The 27,139-nt window shown below is 43.0% G+C and overlaps 1 protein-coding gene across 2 annotated transcripts in view; it reads right to left on the reverse strand.

The window, feature by feature from the left end:
- Nucleotides 1-16,334: 16,334 nt before the first annotated feature.
- Nucleotides 16,335-27,139, reverse strand: part of BRINP1 (BMP/retinoic acid inducible neural specific 1) — a 374,091-nt gene continuing 363,286 nt past the window's right edge. The window contains exons 8-9 of one of the 2 annotated variants that reach the window (XR_011318054.1): nt 19,713-20,903; nt 16,335-17,554 (exon numbers count right to left, since the gene is read on the reverse strand). Coding sequence is in view for 1 of the 2 variants with exons in the window: in XM_069748560.1 (XP_069604661.1) it covers nt 19,763-20,903 (1,141 nt within the window). In the remaining variant the exon portion in view is untranslated. Of the gene's footprint in view, nt 20,904-27,139 lie in introns of both variants that reach the window. The other variant, XM_069748560.1, reaches the window with a different exon arrangement.

The raw sequence follows: 27,139 nt of genomic DNA on the forward strand, positions 1-27,139 counted from the left end.
TGTTAGAACCGAGAATTCCTATTCCTGATTTGTTTTTTGGAGATAGAACTAAATTTCTGAGTTTCAAAAATAATTGTAAACTATTTCTGGCTTTGAAACCTCGCTCCTCTGGTGACCCAGTTCAACAAGTTAGGATCGTTATTTCTTTTTTGCGTGGCGACCCTCAGGACTGGGCATTTTCTCTTGCGTCAGGAGATCCTGCATTAAGTAATATCGATGCATTTTTCCTGGCGCTCGGATTGCTGTACGATGAGCCTAATTCTGTGGATCAGGCAGAGAAGAATTTGCTGGCTCTGTGTCAGGGTCAGGATGAAATAGAGGTATATTGTTAGAAATTTAGAAAGTGGTCCGTACTCACTCAGTGGAATGAAGGTGCGCTCGCAGCTATTTTCAGAAAAGGTCTCTCTGAAGCCCTTAAGGATGTCATGGTGGGATTTCCTATGCCTGCTGGTCTGAATGAGTCTATGTCTTTGGCCATTCAGATCGGTCGACGCTTGCGCGAGCGTAAATCTGTGCACCATTTGGCGGTATTACCTGAGCTTAAACCTGAGCCTATGCAGTGCGATAGGACTTTGACCAGAGTTGAACGGCAAGAACACAAACGTCTGAATGGGCTGTGTTTCTACTGTGGTGATTCCACTCATGCTATCTCTGATTGTCCTAAGCGCACTAAGCGGTTCGCTAGGTCTGCCACCATTGGTACGGTACAGTCAAAATTTCTTCTGTCTGTTACCTTGATCTGCTCTTTGTCATCGTATTCTGTCATGGCATTTGTGGACTCAGGCGCTGCTCTGAATTTGATGGACTTGGAGTATGCTAGGCGTTGTGGGTTTTTCTTGGAGCCCTTGCAGTGTCCTATTCCATTGAGAGGAATTGATGCTACGCCTTTGGCCAAGAATAAGCCTCAGTACTGGACCCAGCTGACCATGTGCATGGCTCCTGCACATCAGGAGGTTATTCGCTTTCTGATGTTGCATAATCTGCATGATGTGGTCGTGTTGGGGTTGCCATGGCTACAAGTCCATAATCCAGTATTAGATTGGAAATCCATGTCTGTGTCCAGCTGGGGTTATCAGGGGTACATGGTGATGTCCCATTTCTGACTATTTCGTCATCCACCCCTTCTGAGGTTCCTGAGTTCTTGTCTGATTACCAGGATTTATTTGATGAGCCCAAGTCCGATACCCTACCTCCGCATAGGGATTGTGATTGTGCTATCGATTTGATTCCTGGTAGTAAATTCCCAAAAGGTCGACTGTTTAATTTATCTGTGCCTGAGCACGCCGCTATGCGGAGTTATGTGAAGGAGTCTTTGGAGAAGGGGCATATTCGCCCGTCATCGTCGCCATAAGGAGCAGGGTTCTTTTTTGTAGCCAAGAAGGATGGTTCACTGAGACCTTGTATAGATTACCGCCTTCTAAATAAGATCACGGTTAAATTTCAGTACCCCTTGCCATTGTTATCTGATTTGTTTGCTCGGATTAAGGGGGCTAGTTGGTTCACCAAGATAGATCTTCATGGTGCGTATAATCTTGTGCGTATTAAGCGAGGCGATGAGTGGAAAACTGCATTTAATACGCCCGAGGGCCATTTTCAGTATCTAGTAATGCCATTCGGACTTGCCAATGTTCCATCAGTGTTTCAGTCCTTTATGCATGACATCTTCTGAGAGTACCTGGATAAATTCCTGATTGTGTACTTAGATGACATTTTGATCTTCTCGGATGATTGGGAGTCTCATGTGAAGCAGGTCAGAACGGTGTTTCAGGTCCTGCGTGCTAATTCTTTGTTTGTGAAGGGATCAAAGTGTCTCTTTGGTGTTCAGAAGGTTTCATTTTTGGGGTTCATCTTTTCCCCTTCTACTATCGAGATGGACCCTGTTAAGGTCCAAGCCATCCATAATTGGACTCAGCCGACATCTCTGAAAAGTCTGCAAAAGTTCCTGGGCTTTGCTAATTTTTATCGTCGCTTCATCTGCAATTTTTCTAGTATTGCTAAACCATTGACCGATTTGACCAAGAAAGGTGCTGATTTGGTCAATTGGTCTTCTGCTGCGGTGGAAGCTTTTCAGGAGTTGAAGCGTCGTTTTTCTTCTGCCCCTGTGTTGTGTCAACCAGATGTTTCGCTTCCGTTCCAGGTCGAGGTTGATGCTTCTGAGATTGGAGCAGGGGCTGTTTTATCGCAGAGAAGTTCTGATTGCTCGGTGATGAAACCATGCGCCTTCTTTTCCAGGAAGTTTTCGCCTGCTGAGCGAAATTATGATGTGGGCAATCGAGAGTTGCTGGCCATGAAGTGGGCATTCGAGGAGTGGCGTCATTGGCTTGAAGGAGCTAAGCATCGCGTGGTGGTCTTGACTGATCATAAGAACTTGACTTATCTCGAGTCCGCCAAGTGGTTGAATCCTAGACAAGCTCGTTGGTCGTTGTTTTTTGCCCGTTTTGACTTTGTGATTTCATACCTTCCGGGCTCTAAAAATGTGAAGGCGGATGCTCTGTCTAGGAGTTTTGTGCCCGACTCTCCGGGTGTATCTGAGCCGGCGGGTATCCTCAAAGAGGGAGTAATTGTGTCTGCCATCTCCCCTGATTTGCGGCGGGTGCTGCAAAAATTTCAGGCTAATAAACCTGATTGTTGCCCAGCGGAGAAACTGTTTGTCCTTGATAGGTGGACGAATAAAGTTATCTCTGAGGTTCATTGTTCGGTGTTGGCTGGTCATCCTGGAATCTTTGGTACCAGAGAGTTAGTGGCTAGATCCTTTTGGTGGCCATCTCTGTCGCGGGATGTGCGTACTTTTGTGCAGTCCTGTGGGATTTGTGCTCGGGCTAAGCCCTGCTGTTCTCGTGCCAGTGGGTTGCTTTTGCCCTTGCCGGTCCCGAAGAGGCCTTGGACACATATCTCTATGGATTTTATTTCAGATCTTCCCGTCTCTCAAAAGATGTCAGTCATTTGGGTGGTCTGTGATCGCTTCTCTAAGATGGTCCATTTGGTACCCTTGTCTAAATTGCCTTCCTCCTCTGATTTGGTGCCATTGTTTTTCCAGCATATGGTTCGTTTACATGGCATTCCAGAGAATATCGTTTCTGACAGAGGTTCCCAGTTTGTTTCGAGGTTTTGGCGAGCCTTTTGTGGTAGGATGGGCATTGACTTGTCTTTTTCCTCGGCTTTCCATCCTCAGACTAATGGCCAGACCGAACGAACCAATCAGACCTTGGAAACATATCTGAGATGCTTTGTTTCTGCTGATCAGGATGACTGGGTGTCCATTTTGCCTTTGGCTGAGTTCGCCCTTAATAATCGGGCCAGCTCGGCTACCTTGGTTTCACCGTTTTTCTGCAACTCTGGGTTCCATCCTCGTTTCTCTTCTGGGCAGGTTGAGTCTTCGGACTGTCCTGGTGTGGATACTGTGGTGGACAGGTTGCAGCAGATTTGGACTCATGTGGTGGACAATTTGACTTTGTCCCAGGAGAAGGCTCAACGTTTCGCTAATCGCAGACGCTGTGTGGGTCCCCGACTTCGGGTTGGGGACTTGGTTTGGTTATCTTCTCGTCATATTCCTATGAAGGTTTCCTCTCCTAAGTTTAAACCTCGTTTTATTGGTCCGTATAGGATTTCTGAGGTTCTTAATCCTGTGTCTTTTCGTCTGACCCTTCCAGATTCTTTTTCCATACATAACGTATTCCATAGGTCATTGTTGCGGAGATACGTGGCACCTATGGTTCCATCTGTTGATCCTCCTGCCCCGGTTTTGGTGGAGGGGGAGTTGGAGTATATTGTGGAGAAGATTTTGGATTCTCGTGTTTCAAGGCGGAAACTCCAGTATCTGGTTAAGTAGAAGGGTTATGCTCAGGAAGATAATTCCTGGGTCTTTGCCTCTGATGTCCATGCTCCCGATCTTGTTCGTGCCTTTCATATGGCTAATTCTGGTCGTCCTGGGAGCTCTGGTGAGGGTTCGGTGACCCCTCCTCAAGGGGGGGTACTGTTGTGAATTCTGTGGCAGAGCTCCCTTCTGTGGTCATAAGTGGTACTTCGGCTGGTTCTCTCTGTGAGCTTCCGTTGGTGGAGGAAAGTGGTGCTGCGGCTTCTGAGTTTCCTTCCTCAGGTGATGTGGTGAAGTCGTTAGGTGCTGCTCTATTTAACTCCACCTAGTGCTTTGATCCTGGCCTCCAGTCAATGTTCTAGTATTGGACCTGTTTCCTCCTGGATCATTCCTGTGGCCTGCTGCTCTGCATAGCTAAGTTCCTCTTTGCTATTTGTTTGCTGTTTTTTTCTGTCCAGCTTGTCAATTTGTTTTTTTCTGCTTGCTGGAAGCTCTGGGATGCAGAGGGTGTACCTCCGTGCCGTTAGTTCGGTACGGAGGGTCTTTTTGCCCCCTTTGCGTGGTTTTTGTAGGGTTTTGTGTTGACCGCAAAGTTACCTTTCCTATCCTCGCTCTGTTCAGAAAGTTGGGCCTCACTTTGCTAAATCTATTTCATCTCTACGTTTGTCTTTTCATCTTAACACAGTCATTATATGTGGGGCTGCCTTTTCCTTTGGGGTATTTCTCTGAGGCAAGGTAGGCTTATTTTCTATCTTCAGGCTAGCTAGTTTCTCAGGCCGTGCCGAGTTGCATAGGGAGCGTTAGGCGCAATCCACGGCTGCCTTTAGTGTGGTTGGAGAGGATTAGGGATTGCGGTCATAGTAACATAGTAACATAGTAACATAGTAACATAGTTAGTAAGGCCGAAAAAAGACATTTGTCCATCCAGTTCAGCCTATATTCCATCATAATAAATCCCCAGATCTACGTCCTTCTACAGAACCTAATAATTGTATGATACAATACTGTTCTGCTCCAGGAAGACATCCAGGCCTCTCTTGAACCCCTCGACTCAACCCCTCGGTCAACAGAGTTCCCACGTCTCAGAGCTCGTTCTTGTTTTTTGGGTTATTGCCAGGTCACTGTATGTGCGCTGACCTCTATGTCCATTGTGGTACTGAATTACCTTTCATAACAGAGGGGTCCCCATGTTGTTTTTTTAAATATTTAAATAAATAATTTAAAAAAACTGTGGTGTCCCCCCAATTTTTGACAATCAGCCTTGCTAAAGCTCACAGCTGGGGGCTGGTATTCTCAGGCTGGTAAGGGGCCATTGATATAGGCCCCCTAAACCTAAAAACAGCAACCCGCAGCTGCCCAGAAAAGGCACATCTATTAGATGCACCAATTCTGGCACTTTGCCCGGCTCTTCCCACTTGCCCTGTAGCAGTGGCAAGTGGAGTTCATATTTATGGGGTTGGTGTCACCTTTGTATTGTCAGGTGATATCAAGGCCATGGCTTAGTAATGGAGAAGTGTCTATAAGACACCTATCCATTACTAATCCTATAGTTGTACGGTAAATAAAGACTCAGCCAGAATAAAGTCCTTTAATTGAAAAAATGACACAGACTCCTTTCATAATCTCAATTTAACCATACTTATGACCTCGTCTAATTCCACCAAAGCCCTCGATCTCCTGTAATAAAAGTAAAATAAAACAACAACAATATACCATACCTGTCCGTTGTTCTGTCCCACACTGTAATTCATGTCTGGGGGCTAAATAGTTTTCAACCTGGAAGGTGCCAAGATGCGACCGTCCAGGCTGAGAACCACTAGTGAATGAGCTGCTACGAGCACAGCATCATTGACCAGTGGTGACTTGTCAGCGGTGACTTGTTGGCAACTGTGTCTCATCATCATCCACCTCTTGAGACTTTAATTGACATTCACAACCGTGGTCTTCTTCTGGCTGTGGCTGCTTAAATATTTGGGCATCAGTGCGTAAGATCTACTCATGTCCCTCTTGAAACTTGCATGTTGACAGGCCAGAAGAAGCCATAAATGGAAAGGTAAGGGTCACTTCCGTCTGTCCTTCTGTCTGTCGTGGATATTCATTAGTCGCGGCCTCTGTCTGTCATGGATATCCAAGTCGCTGATTGGTTGCGGCAAAACAGCTACAACCAATCAGCGATGGTCACAGTCCGGCGGCAAAATAGCCGCTCCTTCCTCCCCGCCGTCAGTGCCCGCTCCAAAATCCCCTCCAGTCAGTGCTCACACAGGGTTAATGGCAGCGCTAATGGACCGTGTTATGCCGTGGTGTTACGCACTTCGTTAATGCTACTATTAACCCTGTGTGACCAACTTTTTACTATTGATGCTGCCTATGCAGCATCAATAGTAAAAAGATCTAATGTAAAAAATAATAATAAAAAATCGTTATATACTCACCGTCTGTCGGCACCTCGGATCCACAACAGGCCTTTCCCACTCCTCGCGACATTCCTGTGACCGCTCCATGCATTGCGATCTCGCGAGATGATGATGTAGTGGTCTCGCGAGACCGCTACGTCATCATCTCGCGAGACCGCAATGCACACTTGAGACCGCAGCGCGCGAAGAGCGTCGGTAACCGCTTTGCCATGATCTGGGGGCCAATGGAAGGTGAGTTTATAACTATTTTTTATTTTAATTCTTTTTTTAACAAGGATATGATGCCCACATTGCTATATACTGCGTGCACTGTGCAATATACTACGTGGGCTGTGCAATATACTACGTGGGCTGTGCAATAGGCTGTGCAATAGGCTGTGCAATATACTGCGTGAGCTGTGCAATATACTATGTGGCCAGTGCAATATACTACGTGGGCTGTGCAATATACTAGGTTGCCTGTGCAATATACTACGTGAGCTGTGCAATATACTATGTGGGCTGTGCAATATACTACGTGGCTGTGCAATATACTACGTGGGCTGTGCAATATACTTCGTGGCTTTGCAATATACTACGTGGGCTGTTATATACTGCGTGGCTGTGCTATATACTACATGGCCGGCTGCGAACAATCAGCGACAGCAGTCCGGCCGCAAATTGGCGCGGAATTTGAACCACGCTTCGCTAATTGGTCGCGGCCGGCTGAATTCTGTGTATTCAATGTATTATTCTAAAATCTTCATAAATAAACTACATACATATTCTAGAATACCCGATGCGTTAGAATTGGGCTACCATCTAGTTTCTTATAAGTGGCAGTTAGTAATGTGCGAACACGAACCGTAAAGTTCAGGGTCTGTACTGAACACCTACTGTTCGGGCACAGACTTCTCCAGAAAGTCTATGTTACTGTTTGGGTTTGGCACCCCGAACATCAGGTGTTTTCCATGCTGTCATCAATGGCTATGGCACTACAGTGATTGGCAGGCAATTCCCGCAGGTTCAGTGGCTCAAACTCAGGTGCTAAACATGCCGGCCTGGGATTTGAGCATGGCAAGCGAGTACCCGGATATTCAATCGAGTGCCGAACTCATCGAGCTGTCAGATGCTCTAACGAGCCTCGAGTAGTGCCGATAGTCGATGAAGCATCAGGCACTTATGTGAGTAGCAAGCAGTACCGATTGTCCCGTGGTGTTCGGATTCCCATAAGTGAATTATCTGAGCCAGGCGGGGGAATATGAGAGTGAGAAAGTAGAGAGAGAATTTTTCTGTCCTCCGGAACAAATGCTCTAGTTTGCCATTTAATTCTATCATGCTCGCTACTCGAGACGAGCAATTCCGAGCGCCTGGCACTCTCAATTCAATTACAGAGCACTTGAGCATTTCAGTTCTCAATTAACATTATTATTATAATGTATCATTCTTTGTATCCAAGATGATTTAAAGGAATTTGCAATCAAATTCAGCAATATGGCTTAAGGCTATGTGCCCAGGTTGCGGAAATGCTGCGGAAATGTCCACAGAATTTCCGCAACTCCCTGCCGTGTGAATTCTGCATGCATTTTCCCCCAAAACACAAGTGTTTTGCAAGCGTCTTTATCTTGCAGAATGCTTGAGCTTTACAAGCGATTTGAAGCATTGCTTGGAAAAGTGATTGACAGGTTGGTCACACTTGTCAAGCATAGTGCTTGACAAGTGTGACCAACTTTTTACTAATTATGCTGCCTAAGATAGAATGTTAAAAATAAAAAAAAATAAAAAAAAAATATGGTTATTCTCACCTTCCGACGGCCCACGATCTCCTCAGCGGCGCTCCTGGTCTGTTCCGTTCCCAGGGATGCTTTGCGCGAAGGACCTTTGTGACGTCATGGTCGCATGACCGCGATGTCATCTAAGGTGATTCGCACAATGCATCCCTGGGAACGGAAGCCACTGCGTGCACCCCTGAAGAGATCGGGGGCCGTCGGAAGGTGAGAATCACCATATTTTTTATTTTAATTCTTTTTTTTTAACAAAAATATTGTACCCAGGACCTGAAGGAGAGTCTCCTCTCCTGCAGACTGGGTACCATCTGCACATGAAGCACTCACTGTACGCATGGTGGGCATAGCCACATGCATAAAGTGAGCGTATCAATGCAAACCTATGGCGGCGGAATCGCCGTGATTCCGCAGAAATAATGAACACGCTGCGGATTTTACCGCTATGCGATTCCACAGCGGGAAAATCCGCAGCATGGGCACAGCAACTGCGGAATCCCATAGGATTGCATGGAAATGCATTTTAAGCGTTTTTTAAGCATTTCCGCTGGGGCAAAAAAACGCGGTGAAAACGCATAAAAAATGCAACGTGGGCACACAGCCTAAAAGGAATCTATCATAAGGTTTTTTTATTAAAACTTGTTTTCTTTGCTGCAAATCTAGCAGTTTCTCGCTCTGCTAGCAGGGATCACACCGAGGTCACCACAGTTCATTGACCCAACTGGAAGCACAGTCTCAGTAACCGGATGTAACCTCGATGATGTCACCGCTAGTCACTGAGGCTGCGCTCGCAGAAGCTCATTCACCAGTGGTTTTCTGCCTGGATGGTTGCATCTTGGCACCGTCCACGTTGAAAACTGTTTATCCACAGATATGGATTACGACGTGGAACAGAATGATGGATAGGTGAGGGACATTATTGGTATTTAATTTTTGTTTTATTACAGGAGACGAGGGCTTCAATGGAATGGGCGTTAGGTGAGTATAACTGTGTGCGTTATTTTTAAATAAAAATGGAAAAGTGTGTTTTGTTTTATTTCAAATAAAAGACTTTATTCTTGCTGTGTGTTTATTTACAATACAACTATAGGATTAGTAATGAATGGGTGTCTTATCTTGATGTCACCGGACAATACATATGTGATATCAACCCCACAAATATGAATCCCACTAGCCACCATTACAGGGCTACAGGGCAAGTGGGAAGAGCTGGGCAAAGTGCCAGAATTGGCACATCTAATAGATAGGCCTATTCTGGGCGGCTGCAGGCTGATACTTTCAGGCTAGGGGGGGCAATATCCATGGTCCCTTACCAGCCTGAGAATATCAGCCCCAGCTGTCAGCTTTAGCAAAGCTGGTTGTCAAAAATGGGGGGACCTCATGCCATTTTTAAATAATTTATTTAAATAATTTAAAAAAAAACAGTGTGGGGACCCCTCTATTCTTGCTAACCAGCCTGGCTAACGCTGACAGCTGAGGATTGCAGTCCCCAACTGTGAGTTTTGCCTGGCTGGTTAACAAAAATACAAGTGAACCCACGCCATTTTTTTTTCTTCATTTATTTATAGCACAGGCGGCGGGTGATGAATACTCCCATCAGCTGTCGCCTGCTGTCACTTTTAATAGTGGAAGCAGGTGTAGGCTGATGGGAGTAATAGGCCCATCAGCCGCCACCTGCTCTCATCGTTCTCACTTGAATACAACTCTCATCATTCTTCCCTGCTCGTACTGATCGCCAGCAGAGCAAGGGAGAATGAAGAAAGCCGTCTTCAGCACCTGATGCCGGGGAACAGCGCTTACTGTACCACTTCTTCCCTGGCGCCAGTCTGTGTGCTACTGATGCAGCACACGGTTGCCACATGTGTGCTGCAAGTAAGGCCGGGGTCACACTAGCCCGTAATACGGCCGAGTGCAATGCGATAAAAAATCGCATTGCACTCGAACCAATATTAACATATGGGGCCGCTCCCAGCAGCCGACTTTTTGTCGGCCGTTTTCGCACCTATATAAACCTATGGGTGCGAGTGAGACAGCACACAGCACTCGGAAATCATCCGAGTGATGTGCGCTATAAGCAGACCCCAGCAATGGAGGAGATGGAGAAATTCATTTCTCCGCATCCTCCGCAGCTGTGCTCCGATCCTCTCTGTGCGAGAGAATCGGAGCACCGACGCATGACACTCGGCTCCTGCTCTGCTGCGATCAGGAGCCGAGTGTCATTAGCATATTGCATCCGCCAGTGTGACCCCGGCCTAATACACACACAGAAACATGGACACTGACATCTCCAGTACTATTTTTTACGGTACTGGAAATACCAGAACATGTGAAACCAGACTAAGGCTGTGTCTACAATAATTTTTTGGTGCATTTTTGACGCTTTGTATTTTTGCAGTGTTGAAAACACAGCGTCTTATAGTTCCAGCAAAGTGGATGGGATTCATAGAAATCTTTTGCCCACTGTACTTTTTTTTAACTCAGTGCAAACTGAGCTGTGGCGCGAGTTTCTAATCTGCAACATGACAATTTCTCTTGTGAGTACGCTAGATTTTATTTGCAGATTTTCCTTATTGACTTGAATTAGATCTTGAAAAACCTCAGGTAAAAAACGGACGTTCACAGTGGAAACGCATGAAAAATGCATATGATCCGCACATGACTATATCAATAAAGTTGTTGCAAAGCCAAATATCAGGAAGTGTCAAAACAAAACAACTTTATAAAAAACACGACACACCAACAAGAGATAAAAACAGGAGAGCCAAAAATGCAGTAAAAACCCATGGGAAAAAAAAGCACATGAAAAAATGCAAGTATCCTAGTTTACACAATACTTGCAGAAAATCTGCAATATCAAAAACTCTCCAAAAGCTCATCATGGGAAGGTAGCTTAAGAAATAACATGTGCATACACTAAGGCTACTTTCCCATGATGACTTTTTGGTGGGTTTTTGATGCTGCAGATTTTTTGCACCTATTATGTAAATTAGGCTACTTCCTTTTTTTTCATTGCGATTTTTAGTGCATTTTTTACTGCATTTTTATCTTGTTTATGGCGCTGCGTTTTGTGTCTCTTTTTCTTGTGTTATGCTTTGTATAAGGCCGGTTTCACACGTCAGTGGTTCCGGTACGTGAGGTGACAGTTTCCTCACGCACCGGAGACACTGACTCACGTAGACACATTGAAATCAATGTGTCACTGCACATGTCAGCGTGTTTTCACGGACCGTGTGTCCGTGTGCAAAACACGGAGACATGTCAGTGTTCGTGGGAGCGCACAGATTACACGGACCCATTAAAGTCAATGGGTCCGTGTAAAACACGTACCGCACACGGTGTGCAGTCCGTGTGCCGTGCAGGAGACAGCGCCACTGTAAGCGCTGTCCCCCTACGTGGTGCTGAAGCCGCCATTCATATCTTTTTTCCAGCAGCGTTCGCTGGCTAGAAGATATGAAAAATCCTTTTTTTTGTTTTTTTCTGTGTTTAAAATAAAGATCCCTGTCCCCAGCCCCCTCCCACCCCCTGTGCGCCCCCCCCCCTCCCCCCGCTGTTACTAAAATACTCACCCGGCTCCCTCGCAGCGTCCTGTCCTCGCTGCACCTTCTCCTGTATGAGCGGTCACGTGGTGCCACCCATTACAGTCATGAATATGCGGCTCCACCTCCCATAGGGAATATGCGGCTCCACCTCCCATGACTGTAATGGGCGGCCCCACGTGACCGCTCATACAGGAGAAGGTGCAGCGAGGACAGGACGCTGCGAGGGAGCCGGGTGAGTATTTTAGTAATAGCGGGGGGAGGGGGGGGCGCACAGGGGGTGGGAGGGGGCTGGGGACAGGGATCTTTATTTTAAACACGGAAAAAAACAAAAAAAAAGGATTTTTCATATCTTCTAGCCAGCGAACGCTGCTGGAAAGAAGATATGAATGGCGGCTTCAGCACCAGATGCAGGGGACAGCGCTTACTTGTAGCGCTGTCTCCTGCACAGTCCATGTGGTAACCAGTTGGCACACGGGCGGCACACGGCTGTCGCACGTGTGCCACACTGATGTTCACGGTAAGCACACGGACAAGGATAATTCCGGTACCGATTTTTCCGGTGCCGGAATTATCTGAACGTGTGAGACTGGCCTAAAGCTGCTTTGTTTTTGATACTTCCTTGTATTTGACTTTATAAATACAGTCCTGTGTGGAATACATGTGTTTTTTTTCCTGTGGATCTTCTACATCTAATTCAAGTCTATGGGGAAAATCTGCACATAAAACTCTGTGTACCCACAAGAGAAGTTTACATGTTGTGGATTTAAAAAAACATGGACCACAGCTTGGTTTACGAGGAGTAAAAAGAAGCCCAGTGGGCAGGAGACTTCTAGAAATCCCTTTTACTCTGCTGGAACTGTAAGACGCTACATTTTCGACACTGCAAAAATACGCAGCACCAAAAACTCATTGTGGGCATACAGACTTACTCTAAGCCATGAAAACAATAGTGAAAAATATGGCATGTACTGTATATGCAGGATTCATTAGCTTCACGTCTCGATGAATCTGCTAATTATTCACCACCAGGTGTTTTAGAACAATATAAGGTTTCTGCATTAAAACAGTTTTCATATAATTACATTTCTCACTGTTGATTGATTTGGTGGGAACATGGGATTCATTTTTTTTTTTAAATTATATACTAGTTTTTATATTTTTTATTGTACAAAGAACTATATAGGACTGAGATTTGTATATTTTGGTGAAAATGCTCTAAAATCAGACTCCTATAATTTTCTTTGTGTTAATATTATGTATACTATATTTAATTTCTTAGAATGTTACTTTGATTTGCATTCACAATACTTGGAATCATACAAGTACATGATGTATAGCTGGATTTCTTGTAGAGGGCCCCGACCCAATAACTGTACAAGACCTTTTCATCTAGTATGCACCACTTATGTGTCAGAAGAGTCTTAGATTCCCTCAGTCATCATGACCCAGATCAGTGAGCTACCTATAACAATCACATTATATACATTCCTTTTTCATAAACCAAATTTATTGCTACATATTTTGTAGCTTGTCTTATTTTGTAACATATTGTGCATGGGTTATTTCTCCTATTTTTAAAAGTTTTATAGAGAACCTATTTAGAAAAATGCCAGCCTAGAACAGCCGAGTTTTGGTAAAAATGGCACTGACCTTAAAGCGAACCTGTCAGTAGGATTTTGCTAAGTAAACTACATGCATTGTCAGGTTGGAAATCTGTCTTGTGTTTTTTGTGTAATCAGTGTTAGATGTTTTCAGTTAATGATATGCCTGTGCTGCGGGGAGACCTCTGAGCAGAGTCTTAACTTCCTACTCTAAGCCAAAGCAACCAAGGAAAGACCAAGGAGAAACCAAGGGAAGACCTGACCACAGCCGCCCTGAAGCACAGTCTGTCTCTCTCCCTTTCTATACGATGAGGAATATGTTTGTGCTTTAGGGCAGCCAGTGGGTAGGTCTTTCCTTGGTTTCTCCTTGGCCTTTCCATGGTTTCTCTAACTTAGAGCAAGAAGATAAGGCTCTGGCTACAGTCCCACACCAAAGCATGAGCATATTATTAACTGAAATCTTCTAATACTGATTACACAAGAACCACAAGACAGATTTCTTCACCCCAGGTATCATTTTCATCAGTTTAACGCTGCCAAGCTGACAATGTCTGTAGTTTACTTAACAAAATCTTGCTGAGAGGTTCGCTTAAAAGCAAGAAAAATGGCCAAAGCATTGCATGTGTAGCTATGTAGGACATCTATAGCTCATATTTTGAATACAATTAATTAGAGATTAAAGAATCATTTGAAATTTGAATTTCCATATTTTTTCAAAAAGATTAAATTTGAGCAAATCTAAGACCTCCAATTGCCCTGATAAGATTTGTATGACATTCTGAGGTCCCCTAGACCTATATTCATCCACTTTCAAGCCAATAATTGAAGCATAGCATTAGTAATGTCAAAGTGACATCCACATACTGTACATGGCCATGGGTAAATGGATGGTAAGTAACCAATAACACAATGACTTTCCAATCCCTTTCTCCCTATGAATTGCATCTATATTATTCCCGTTTTCCTTACACACCAATGTTCTACACTGCTGTGATATCACATACTCTATCTGTACACTTTATTCAGTGTTTTATGGCTTTGTCTCTCTCTCTCTACTATTAATCTGTGAGCTGTGACATTCTCTCAATCAAATTTACTTCAAAATTGGCTTCTGCATTCCCTGCTTAGGCTTTCATGCATGGTATGACAGTCCACATTGATTGGCTGTGCTATACAATGTGATGTAATATCTGCAAAGCATAATGGGGAAGCCCACCTGACCACACCCAAAGTCATAGTAGCCTCCTCTCCAATGTGTAAAATTGTGGTGGCCGTTTTAAGCAATTTGCAAAGAGTGAATCACAAATTATTTTAATTTGCTGGGTTCAAAAAAATCATAAGAATTCAACATGAATTCAATTCATGTTGAATCAATTCACTCATCTCTACAACTGATTAAAATGGTTAAATTGACCTAGATAAACGTGTATTCAGGCAGTGTTCCAAATGAAGCCACCCAAAATAATGAGCATTGTGGGCTACGTTCACCCGATGAGTATTTGGCGAGTTTTTGATGTTGCACATTTTCTGCAGGTTTTTTGCACCTCTTAGCTAAATTAAGTTACTTGCAGTTTTATCACATTTTTTATGCTACAGTTTTAGTCTCATGTTTTAATTAAATCTGCTTAGTTTTTTATACTTCCAGGTATTTGGCTTTGACAAAATTTAACTTATACAGTCATGTGCGGATTACTTGTGTTGTTTACCTGCAGATTCTGTCCATCTATTGCAATTCTATTGGGAGAATCTGCATATAAAACTGATGAGAAATTGGCATGTTGTATATGTCAAACACGCACCGCAGCTCAGTTTACACTGAGTAAAAAAAGTACAGTGGGCAGGAGATTTATATAAATCCCCTCAACTTTGCTAGTATTGTAAGAAGCGGCAACAAAGATACACAGTATCAAAAACTAACTGTCATGATTCTGTTTTTGGGTGACCCAGGACCAGGTGCTCCTTCACTCTCCTTAATGCTATGGGCCCCCAAGCTGGCCCTGTTCCCCAGGTTACTTCTGAAGGTGAAGATGCCGGGGCCACATACCTTGCCTTATCTCGATTCCACCCTCCATCTGTGCCCTTCCACCATGCAGGGAAGAGGGGAGTAGTTGTGCACTGTAGTACACCAACCAGATGAAAAAGGTAATACGAATAGGGAAAATGGAAAATACCAATCATACAATATTCACTCACATATAACAGAGGAATGCACCGGGGAGTGGAAGATGGGGAAATACGAGTAGGAGAAGGAAAGGGAATTATGACACTTACTAAACCAAGCAACGTTCACAGATAAACCCTCTAAGTGCCTTCTAATATAACCACTAACTCCTATCCTCGTAGCCATGCAGCATAAGCTAGCACTGACATGGTATGTCAGTCAAGACCCAGATTACATAGGGGACAGAAATGGCTAGCCAAGCTCAGCTAAGAGCTTAGACTCCCAGAGCTCTCAACATGGCTGATCAATCCCTGTACTGCCAAAAGGAATTTACACCATTTAAAAAGAAGGTGAGGTGATTCTTTTCAGCGCAGGAGTAGGAGCAATCAGAAGCTGTGGTCTTTTGGTTCCACTCTGCTGCGGTAACCCCGTGACACTCATTGTGGAATGTAACCTTCCTTAACAAAAGACTGAACATGTGCACAGCATTTTAATTTTTTCATTGCTGTGCATATGCTCTTTTATTGCGCCGGCTTTGCAGCCCTTTTTCAGGTGGTTTCCAGGTACACAGACGTCTTGTGCCAATATCCTTTGAGGTGCACTCAACTATTGTGCCCCATTTGTAATGGTGTATTATGGATCTTCACGAACACCAGGGCCAAAGTTCAATCTTACCTCTGTAACTCCCTAATGAGACTTCCTGAGTAACACAATGTAAAAGGCAATACGCGGCACGATAATTCATTCACATTTTGGAAAAAAAAATACAAATTGAAGCAAACTTTCCTAGAAAGCCACAACTCCCACATTTCAGATAACAGCTTTTAAGCCTTCCACCGTTTAATGTATATTTCTATATATATTGATATTAAATTTTAGTTTTTTTTCTTTTTTTTAATACTTTCTTTGTGTAACTCTATTAAGTCTGTTCATATTCGATATGACAGATTACGTTAATTACTCTGGTGGTACAACTTTTCTCCCTTGGCTGAGATGTAAATCATTTTCTAATAAAAAAAAATAAATCCAATGAAACCAATGATTAACAAAAAACAGTATGTCGTTTACTAACTTCCTTCTTTTCATTTTTTTAATGTCCTTCACAATAAACATGTGTAGCTTTGAATTTTCATTAACATACTGTGAGAACTCATCTCTCATTGCATAATGTCATTATTTATCTTGTATACTGCAGAAGCCGAGTCATCAGACGACACGCCGGTCTAACACAGACCTCCCGTGGATTTTTCTTCATCGTAAGTTCCCAGGAAACCTTCATTGTCATTTTAATAGCCGCAGACCTGCAAACGCATACAATATTGTTCACATTTTAACTCCCTCGCTCCAAAAAATATATATTAATATCAAGCCGAACAAATATGAATAAGACAGTTTGTTGGCTTAGTTAAAAGATCCCAAAAAGTATTAGTAAAAAAAAAATTGACCAATCTTCCCGATTTTTGATGATACATTTTTTTTTTTACCTGAACTCATCAAGCTTTAGGCTGATCTGACATGGGAATATTACAATGTCACAACAGTCAATGTACACAGTACGAATTTTCGGCTATAATAATGCATATGGTGGAGTTAACGCTCTTTCGAAAGCTCTTCGCGTAAGGGACAAACCATTCTTCTCTATCATTTACTTTTTTTTTAACGTTTCACTCAACATTACACTCTACTCGGTTATCATTGTAGAGTATGTATGTGCTTGTGTATCCGCTTTCACCCAACCACGCCATCCGGTATCCCATGCAGTCAGGTCTCAGCTTGGTGTGTCAATATTTGATATAATTAAGGAGGAACATGCTGGCATTTGCAGAATTAGTAGCTTGTCATCCTCCTATTTGGTTTATAATTCTCCTCATTGTTATTTTATATTTTACATTTTACAAGTTTAATATACAGAAAAAGAAAGATTCTCTCCCTTGTAGGGGGGTAATTTTTTATGGCAGTTTACTCCCTTTACTGCTGGTATTTTCAAGGCTCATGCAGGAGGTCACTAAATTTCTGAAGCATCTCTCCCCAGTCTTACTTGCCGTGTTCTGAACACGGCTGTGTGCTTCTCTCATGTCTTCCCCCTCCTAGGGCAGTGATTGTCTGACTCTGGTATGGGTGGACCCTCTTCGTGATTACGGTTATGGGATTGGTAGACTTGTTTCGAGGCTTTGTCAGTGGACCAAAGTGTTGGGGTAACTGCCATGGGGATTGATTGGAGGGCTGCTTGTTGGATGTCAAATGTCCTTAAGCTGAATTTATCTAGGTAAAAAAAAAGAGACATAATGCGTAACACTTATGTAGCGAAAAAGGATTGTGCATTTTGTAAACGTCTAGAATATTTTGGTACTGTGCCTCTCCCCTTTTTTTTCTTTTTTTTAGAACATCAGTACATATTTGGCACTGCCTGAAAATGAGCATGCTAACAAAGAGTATGACTACATACTTCCGTACACTTTAAAATAATCTCCACATTGTTCGCTTTACATAACCCCCACAGATGCTGGTGTATCTATTTACTATCATTTGTCAAAATTCGTGAAAATGGCTGCAAAATGACAATGAATTGCAAAAAAAAAAAAAAAATCCAAGAATAATCATGTTGGTCCCAAAACGTAGACTTAAAACCTATGAGACTTACAGGCCTTAGCGAGTCTAATATCAGGGATCGCTGCTCTATTTGCGTAGATCTGGTAATAATGTGGCGTGATATGATTGAATGACACATAATAACTTCTGTCCTAGCACAGAACTTGTCTTACAACAATGAATGTTTTATCATCTTGACGATGGAAGACTCGGTCTTCGATACACTACCATGTTATGGACTTTAAAACAAGTCTTGGGTTAAAAGATAAAATATAATCAATAGAAAATAGATTTGATAAGGATACGATGAGGTCTAAAATAAATAGTTTTTCACCAACTATAATTTTATAGATTCTATTCTGCCATAGGATTTATTAGGTTGTATTAAAATAGCCCTGTTCTGTACATTTACTGAGCAAATCAGCTGAAGTAGGGATGAATGTAATAAAATAATATTTCACGAGGTTCCTTAAAGAGTTTCTGGCTATAAGATACCATTGTGGATATTCTAACAACCTATTGTCAACGTAAGTTATTACAGAGACATGTATACTAAGACTTTGGAAACTCTACCAATGTGATCGCTGCAGTATCGGTAAATTGGTAAAAGATAGACAATCGGAAGAAAATCTAATGTTGCGCCATGTTTAATTTTAAGGCTGAGGCTGCATGGTCATTTGGCAAAAATGTGCTCACTGCCATTTTTGGGGGTCACATTGTAAGCCAAAACTTACTGGAATCGTGACAAGTACGTTGAAAAAAGCAATGGGCTAGTTGGATACTTAGTGTCTCACGTGTGAAGATCGCTCTACCTTGTACGACCCCTTTCACCAATATCACACTACCAAAATCACCATGTTGCCCCAACCTAAAGCATAAAAGTGTACCTATAGTAGTTCAGAAATTCATTAGTTATAAATAAATTGGGGCTCCTGATTCTCCATTAACTAGGAGCCTAAGGCGTCAAGCAACACAAATATCGCACCAATAGAAGTCTACAGGTTGCTTATATCTACTACAACCTCAAAGTTTATTCTAAGGCATAGAGAGGTCTCGTAATCTCACACCTAGGCCTGTAACAATGAAAAGGGTTCATCTTCTACATCTAGAAGTCAGGTTTCACCATCACAGTTGGGGATTCTTTACTGTAAGAGCAGTAAGAATATATTTACGTGGTTATTCATTGAATAAGTCCTAGAAATGTTCTGGATTATTTTCTTGAAATTATATAATACAAATTTATGGGTACTAGATTTCTTAAATGGGACATTAATCCAGGGATTTATTTTGATTGCCATGTTTTGAGCTGAGAAGGATTTTTTTTTAATATGGGATCATTAGCATTTGCTTCTTGAGGGTTTAGGTTTTTTTTCGTTGGATCGACACATCCGAATTACAGGCTAGATTCAGTGAACCTAAGTTTTTTTTCAATTTCAACAATTATCTAGTGTAGGAGGCCTAAAGTTGGAAATACACTTATTTAAGTACATAGAAGCTGCAGTTGTATTCAGGCCGTCATTAATTAAGACATAAATGAATATTAAATAGCTGCACTAACATAAAAAGAGCGATGACGGAAAAGCCTAATGATTTAACTCGGGTAAACCTAACTATCATAAATGTTTGATAAAGATATAACACTTAATTATAATTTAAAGGATTTAAAATCTGAAGACCCTGTATGGATGACAACCGAGCACACCCTCCAAAATGTAATAAAAGGAAGTATGTAAATATACTCCATTTTTATAGTTTGCAGCATAATCATAGTCAGGTCGTAAGGTAGATTCTAAGGTAATTAAAGTTCATCTAATTCCCTCAGAGTTTTCACCTCTGGACTTCCAAAATAAATGTTTTGACTCAGAGGAAGGCATGGGAGGGTTAACATAATTTGACTGTCATATGATCAGGTTGCTTCAGAATCTCAGTGTTGTACAAGTCCAGTGCATGATTGACCCGTATGATTTCACTATTGGTCAGCTTCAAGCGATGCTTCAGCATACAGGAAAAGAGGTCCAGCTGGGGTTTTCCTGGTCCAGATGGAGGAGCTAACCGGTTGATTCTTTCCCGGACGTCCAACATAAGCAACATAACAGAGGATGAAGAATAAAATTGGCCACCTTGGGAGTAAGACTGATTTACTTGTTGAACTGCACTACGCAGAAGATCTGGGTTAAATCTCAAGCTGAAACCATATAACTGGACCTCAGAAATCTTCACGTAAAACTGCCTCTTTGTAGGATCTGACAAGTCCACTGGGCCTTGTCCTGTATCGTTACGCATGAGAGAAGGTAGGCGTGCACGACTGCGAAGGTAAATGTGTACAGTTTCAAAAAAGGTCTTCCAGCGGTTTCCCAAGAGAAGAGTCCAATTAAAACACTGACTGTTTTGAAGACGTGTCTTCTCCCACCTTGGATAACCATGTTCTCCAAAAGGCATACTCCAACCTTCAGAATGGCTGCCACTGAATGGGTTGACATATACAAAGAAACTTGGATCCAGAGTGGTGTTCCTGGCCTGACAGATACGCATAGACATTCCAATGACCATGTGGAGGAACTCTACTCTATTTTTGTTGCTTTTTAAAGTGAGTGACATTCTTTTTCTCCAGCGTGGGTCGAAATATGTGTCTAATCGAATCTCGTTACTAATGAAGGTTGTGTGCACATGGAGACGGGAGTCCATCTTCTGCAATAGGTACCGGAGCTCTTGGTCTTGGAAGTCCAACTCTGTTTCAAGGCTTATGAATTGCTCACTTCTCTCAGAATCTACATTCTGTGCCTCACACCGGCCTCGATATAATTTGTAACCTTTATTACATGAGCCACATAGTGAGATGTTAGCCATGCTGCACATTGCACAACTTTGGTTTCCTCCTATAATGCATGGAATAGGTCGCTGGCAAAGCATGCTTCCTCCATGGCAAACACAATTACGCTGACTTTCTAAGAACGTGCCCCAGAAGCCATTTTCATTGCAGTAAAGGAGAGACTGCACTCGAGCCAACCATTGCTGAATAGATCTAAAACAAGAAAATACAACAGTCAGAAGCTGGAAAATAAAAGGTGATTTTTAAAGAGGACCTTTGCCTATCTTTAATTTTACACAATCAATCTTGCCAAAGCAATTTAATGGCCTCATAAAAATATAGGTAGCACATGAATGACGATATTTTACTGTTTAATGGGTATTAGAAACTAAGACTTTTTTTCTTTATATGACAAAAATGGTTGCAACGAGGATTGTAAAAACTTCCACGCAGACTAAAAATGGAACATTATAAAAACATAGACCCCTTTAAATGTTTTATTGGATAAATTACGCTTGATAACGTTCCTAACCTTTTAAAATTGCAAATTATATAACAATTTTGTGATGGGGAATGAAAAGTCTTTCTGGATTGTTGGATACAGATTAAAATAATTTCACCTTGTATAATATTTTCCAGTACATCGTACTGTATATACATAAACTGCGGGTGCAATAATATACTGCGGGAGCAATAAGTATTGAATAAGTAGTTCAATAAGTATTGAACTCAACTCGTCACCAAATTTCAAAGTAAAAATATTCCCAAAGGTGCTATTAATATGAAATTCTCACCCGACAACCCATTCAATCCACACAGGAAAAGAAATCAAACCATAGATGTCCATAAATTAAGTTATGTGTAATAATGAGAAAGACACAGAGAAAAAGTATTGAACTCATGAAGAAAGAGAGGTGCAAAATGCTATGGAAAGTCATGACACCTTCAGTAATTAGAATGCAATCTTGCCACTTAATGAAAAATAATATCAGCTGGTTCAACTAATGGTGTAGAAAAAAAGTGTTTCATTTCTAAGGAGCCATACAAGAAACATCTCATGATGGGTAAAACCAGTGAGCTGTCTCAAGACCTTCCCAACCTTATTGTTGCAAAACATACTGATGGCATTGGTTACAGAAGAATTTCTAAACTACTGAAGGTGTCAGTGAGCAATATTGGGGCCATAATCCAGAAGGCAGACTGCACTAGCAAATGGGATGCTTAAATATCGGTAAGTGCAAAACACATTTTCCATAAGACTAGTGATTTCTATCCTATACTCAAGAAGGCTAAATTCATATACAGGTCCTTCTCAAAAAATTAGCATATAGTGTTAAATTTCATTATTTACCATAATGTAATGATTACAATTAAACTTTCATATATTATAGATTCATTATCCACCAACTGAAATTTGTCAGGTCTTTTATTGTTTTAATACTGATGATTTTGGCATACAACTCCTGATAACCCAAAAAACCTGTCTCAATAAATTAGCATATCAAGAAAAGGTTCTCTAAACGACCTATTACCCTAATCTTCTGAATCAACTAATTAACTCTAAACACATGCAAAAGATACCTGAGGCTTTTATAAACTCCCTGCCTGGTTCATTACTCAAAACCCCCATCATGGGTAAGACTAGCGACCTGACAGATGTCAAGAAGGCCATCATTGACACCCTCAAGCAAGAGGGTAAGACCCAGAAAGAAATTTCTCAACAAATAGGCTGTTCCCAGAGTGCTGTATCAAGGCACCTCAATGGTAAGTCTGTTGGAAGGAAACAATGTGGCAGAAAACGCTGTACAACGAGAAGAGGAGACCGGACCCTGAGAAAGATTGTGGAGAAGGACCGATTCCAGACCTTGGGGAACCTGAGGAAGCAGTGGACTGAGTCTGGTGTGGAAACATCCAGAGCCACCGTGCACAGGCGTGTGCAGGAAATGGGCTACAGGTGCCGCATTCCCCAGGTAAAGCCACTTTTGAACCATAAACAGCGGCAGAGGCGCCTGACCTGGGCTACAGAGAAGCAGCACTGGACTGTTGCTAAGTGGTCCCAAGTACTTTTTTCTGATGAAAGCAAATTTTGCATGTCATTCGGAAATCAAGGTGCCAGAGTCTGGAGGAGGACTGGGGAGAGGGAAATGCCAAAATGCCTGAAGTCCAGTGTCAAGTACCCACAGTCAGTGATGGTGTGGGGTGCCATGTCAGCTGCTGGTGTTGGTCCACTGTGTTTCATCAAGGGCAGGGTCAATGCAGCTAGCTATCAGGAGATTTTGGAGCACTTCATGCTTCCATCGGCTGAAATGCTTTATGGAGATGAAGATTTCATTTTTCAGCATGACCTGGCACCTGCTCACAGTGCCAAAACCACTGGTAAATGGTTTACTGACCATGGTATTACTGTGCTCAATTGGCCTGCCAACTCTCCTGACCTGAACCCCATAGAGAATCTGTGGGATATTGTGAAGAGAAAGTTGAGAGACGCAAGACCCAACACTCTGGATGAGCTTAAGGCCGCTATTGAAGCATCCTGGGCCTCCATAACATCTCAGCAGTGTCACAGGCTGATTGCCTCCATGCCACGCCGCATTGAAGCAGTCATTTCTGCCAAAGGATTCCCGACCAAGAATTGAGTGCATAACTGAACATTATTATTTGTTGGTTTTTTTGTTTGTTATTAAAAAACACTTTTATTTGATTGGATGGGTGAAATATGCTAATTTATTGAGACAGGTTTTTTGGGTTATCAGGAGTTGTATGCCAAAATCATCAGTATTAAAACAATAAAAGACCTGACAAATTTCAGTTGGTGGATAATGAATATATAATATATGAAAGTTTAATTGTAATCATTACATTACGGTAAATAATGAAATTTAACACTATATGCTAATTTTTTGAGAAGGACCTGTATAGTAGGGTTGGCTTTATAGGGTCATACAGGACCATAATGCCTGGGCATACCCAGGGTCTCCTGATCTAAGCTTGCAGCCTCATATGTGTCATATATAAAGTGGATACAAAATGTCTACACACCCCTGTTAAAATGCTAGCTAATTTCCATGTGAAAAAATCATACCAAGAAGAATTGTTTGCAAAGTCTTTCAATCTATGATGTCACCCATGTTATTCACAAAATTGAAGTAAAAATTTAAATATTTTTGGGTTAAAAAAAAGGAACTATGTGACTGTATAAATATGCACACCTTAAAATTAATACTTTGTTGAATTATGTTTTGAATTTATTACAGCATTCAGTCTTTTTTAGGTATTAGTCTGTCAGCATGGCACATCTAAAATGGAAAATCTTTGCCCACTTTTCCTGGCAGTAGCTCTCCAAGTCTGTCAAATTGCGAGGTCATCTCCTGTGTAAAGTGCCCCTTTTATGTCAATCCACAGATTTTCAATTGGATTCAGGTCTGGTATTTGGCTAGACCATTCCAAAACTTTCATGTAATTCCAGTGAAACCATTCTTTTGTTGATTTGGAGGTATGCTTAGCATCATTGTCATGCTGAAAGGTAACATTCCTCTACGTCTTCAGTTTTAATAAGATGGTTTGTTGGTTTTGTGGTAAAATTGATAGATATTTGGAACTGTTCATAATTCCCTCCACCGTGACTAAAGCCTTGGTTTCAGCTGCCGATAAACAGCCCCAAATCATAATGTAGCCTCCACTATGCTTTGCTGTGGGTATGGTGGATCTGGTGTTCTTTTAGTTATAAGCAGTGCTGCCTTTGCATGAAACATACCTTTTGGAGTTATGGCCAAAAAGTTCAACCATGGTCTCATCAGACAATAACATGATTTTACAAATGCCCTGATACAGCCTTTGGCAAAACATTGCTGGGTTTGAATGTTTTAATTTGTATTAAATGGTTTCTATCTTTTCATCTTACGCCAGAGGTCAGACACATTAAAAAAAGTTGGACATTTTTGTCACAGGTAGAACACAATCAGAACATGCCAGAAAATTGTGCATCTCAGTGTTAGGTGTCGAGTTCCCACCTCTGCACAGGGGGAATCCCAAACCATCTCCGCAGCGGTCTCCCATTCTTCTCCAGCCACAGTGGAGTCTGCTCAGCGGAGATGTCGGTCCCAGCGCCTAGCTCAGGCTAATACTGGATGACTGGTTACTACTGCCTTTCCAGGCTCTGTCCTTGTAGCCAGCAATGTTCAGCAGCGAGCAGGTCTTTCTGGGACTAAGTCCTGCTTTTCTCTTACTGAGCATGCCCATGGGATGACCTCCCATTGGAGGTCGGGGGTCACATGCCTCCCGGGGGTCCTGTTGTGGCTCCTATTGGTCCATCTGGAAGGTCTTGTAACACTGCCACTATAAAAGGTTCGCATGGCTCGGCCATGCGCTAGTGTACACTTGTAAACGTGTGTGTGTTGACATGTGAAAGTCCCTCATTAATTATCCCCTCCCTTGTGTATGACTGCTCACGTAAGGTGGATGATTGCTATCTAGCGCCCGACTTAGCTATCAGCACGTGACACACAAAACAGCGTCAAATTGCTGTGACCGCCAGTGCAGCAACGTGCGCTTTCACAGCGCTTTCCTTACCCAAGCCAGGGTGGTTAGTGGCGTCTGCCAGAGCGGCACTGCACGCATTCCCGTGCATTTAAATTATTATTTTGGTTACGCTGACACCCCAGATGAGGTGTCGAGCGCAAGAGGTCTAGTTCTACTCTAATCCCGAGTCTAGGGGTAGAGTTCTGTGACTCCATTCTTGTGCTCTTTGTGTGGTACCGTGGCCCTGTGATGCAACAGGGTTCGCTTTCTTCATACTGGGTAAAGTTATCCCGTGTGTAAATCCATATTGTGCCGCCATATAGTCTTTCATTACTTAGCAGCAGGTTCCATCTCTGCACGGTGGACCCCGGGCTGCGAGCGCACCTTACTCTATCTTTCTAATTATTTGGTGCGTTCCGCTAGCCCTAACATTACACTAGCGCCAGTGTCTGACTAGTGATGATGGACAAACGGCAATCCTTGCGGTGAATCCAGCAGCTGGAGGGTAGGTTGGCGGCTCTCGAGCGCACAACTTCAGCTGTGGATGTAACCGCAGTTGCTGTTCAGGCTGCTAGCGTGGCTGCAGCAACTTTGTCCACTGCCACCCCTGTTCCGACTCTATCTCGCCTCCCACAGCCAGAAAAATTTTCTGGTGATAGTAAATCTTGTAGAGGTTTCGTGAGCCAGTACTCTATACATCTCAAGCTTCTGGCCGCACGTTTCCCCACAGAGCGGGCTAAGGTGGGATTTACTGTGTCTCTCCTGTCAGACAGGGCGTTGGAGTAGTCTATGCCGCTGTGGGAGCATGGCAATCATGTGGTGCAGAGTGCATCGTTGTTCCTGAGCACTCTGAAACAGGTCTATTTAGGAGCTCGTGTAACCATGATACGGCACTCTAACTGTTGGCATTGACTCAGGGCTCGTCCTTGGTCAGCCATTTTGCCATCCACTTTCGCACCCTAGCATCTGAGCTGGAGAGGTCAGATAAAGCCCTTATTCCGATATTTTTGAGGGTGCTGGCAGACCACGTGAAGGACGCTCTGGCCACTAGGGAGATACCTGCCACACTGGAAGAGTTAATAGCTGTGTCCACTTGTATTGACCTCCGTTTTCACGAGCAGAGTATAGAGCGAGCCCAGTGTAGGCAGAGGTTTCGGCTGGCTCCCACCTTCGCCAAACCTTTGGAATCTCCAGTCCAGGCCCATGAGTCACATGAGGCTATGGTAGTGTCACGAGCGGGATCTAAGTCCCGGACCACTCATGCACTCCAGGTTTGTCATGTTTGCCAGCAGTCAGGACATCTTACCACCAGATGTCCCCAGAGGTCGAGGAAACGTCAGCGTCTAGCGGTAGTAGGTGGAGGTACACTAGACACAGCGACGTTTGCCTCCAAATTGTCCTTTAAGGGGACAAATACTATATGCGTATTTACCCACTCGGTAGAGTTCTGCGTGGATTCTGGGGCGGAGGGCAATTTTATGTCTTCTGCCTTCGCCCAACATCACGCAATTCCCCTGGTAATGTTAGCTCAACCAGTAACCGTACGAGTGGTAAATGGGTCGACACTGCCCTCACAGATAACACACCAGACCATCCCTTTTTCTCTGTCCATGTCGCCATCTCATCAGGAAATTATATCTCTGCTCATCATTCCTGAGGGAATTGATGAGGTCCTGTTAGGGATACCTTGGCTACGGTACCACTCTCCTCATATTGAATGGTCCACAGGCAGAATTTTCAGATGGGGTGAATCTTGTGGGGGTAGATGTCAGAGGGAATGTGTTCAGGTTGCCACTACTGAGGTACCCGCAGATCTATCCTCTCTCCCCAAGCAATATTGGCCCTCTGCGGACGTCTTCTCCAAAAGAGCTGTGGGGACCCTTCCGCCTCACCGCCCCTATGACTGTCCTATTGACCTCTTGCCTGGTGCT

Source organism: Ranitomeya imitator, chromosome 2 (assembly GCF_032444005.1).
Source record: "Ranitomeya imitator isolate aRanImi1 chromosome 2, aRanImi1.pri, whole genome shotgun sequence".
Classification (NCBI taxonomy): Eukaryota; Metazoa; Chordata; class Amphibia; order Anura; family Dendrobatidae; genus Ranitomeya; species Ranitomeya imitator.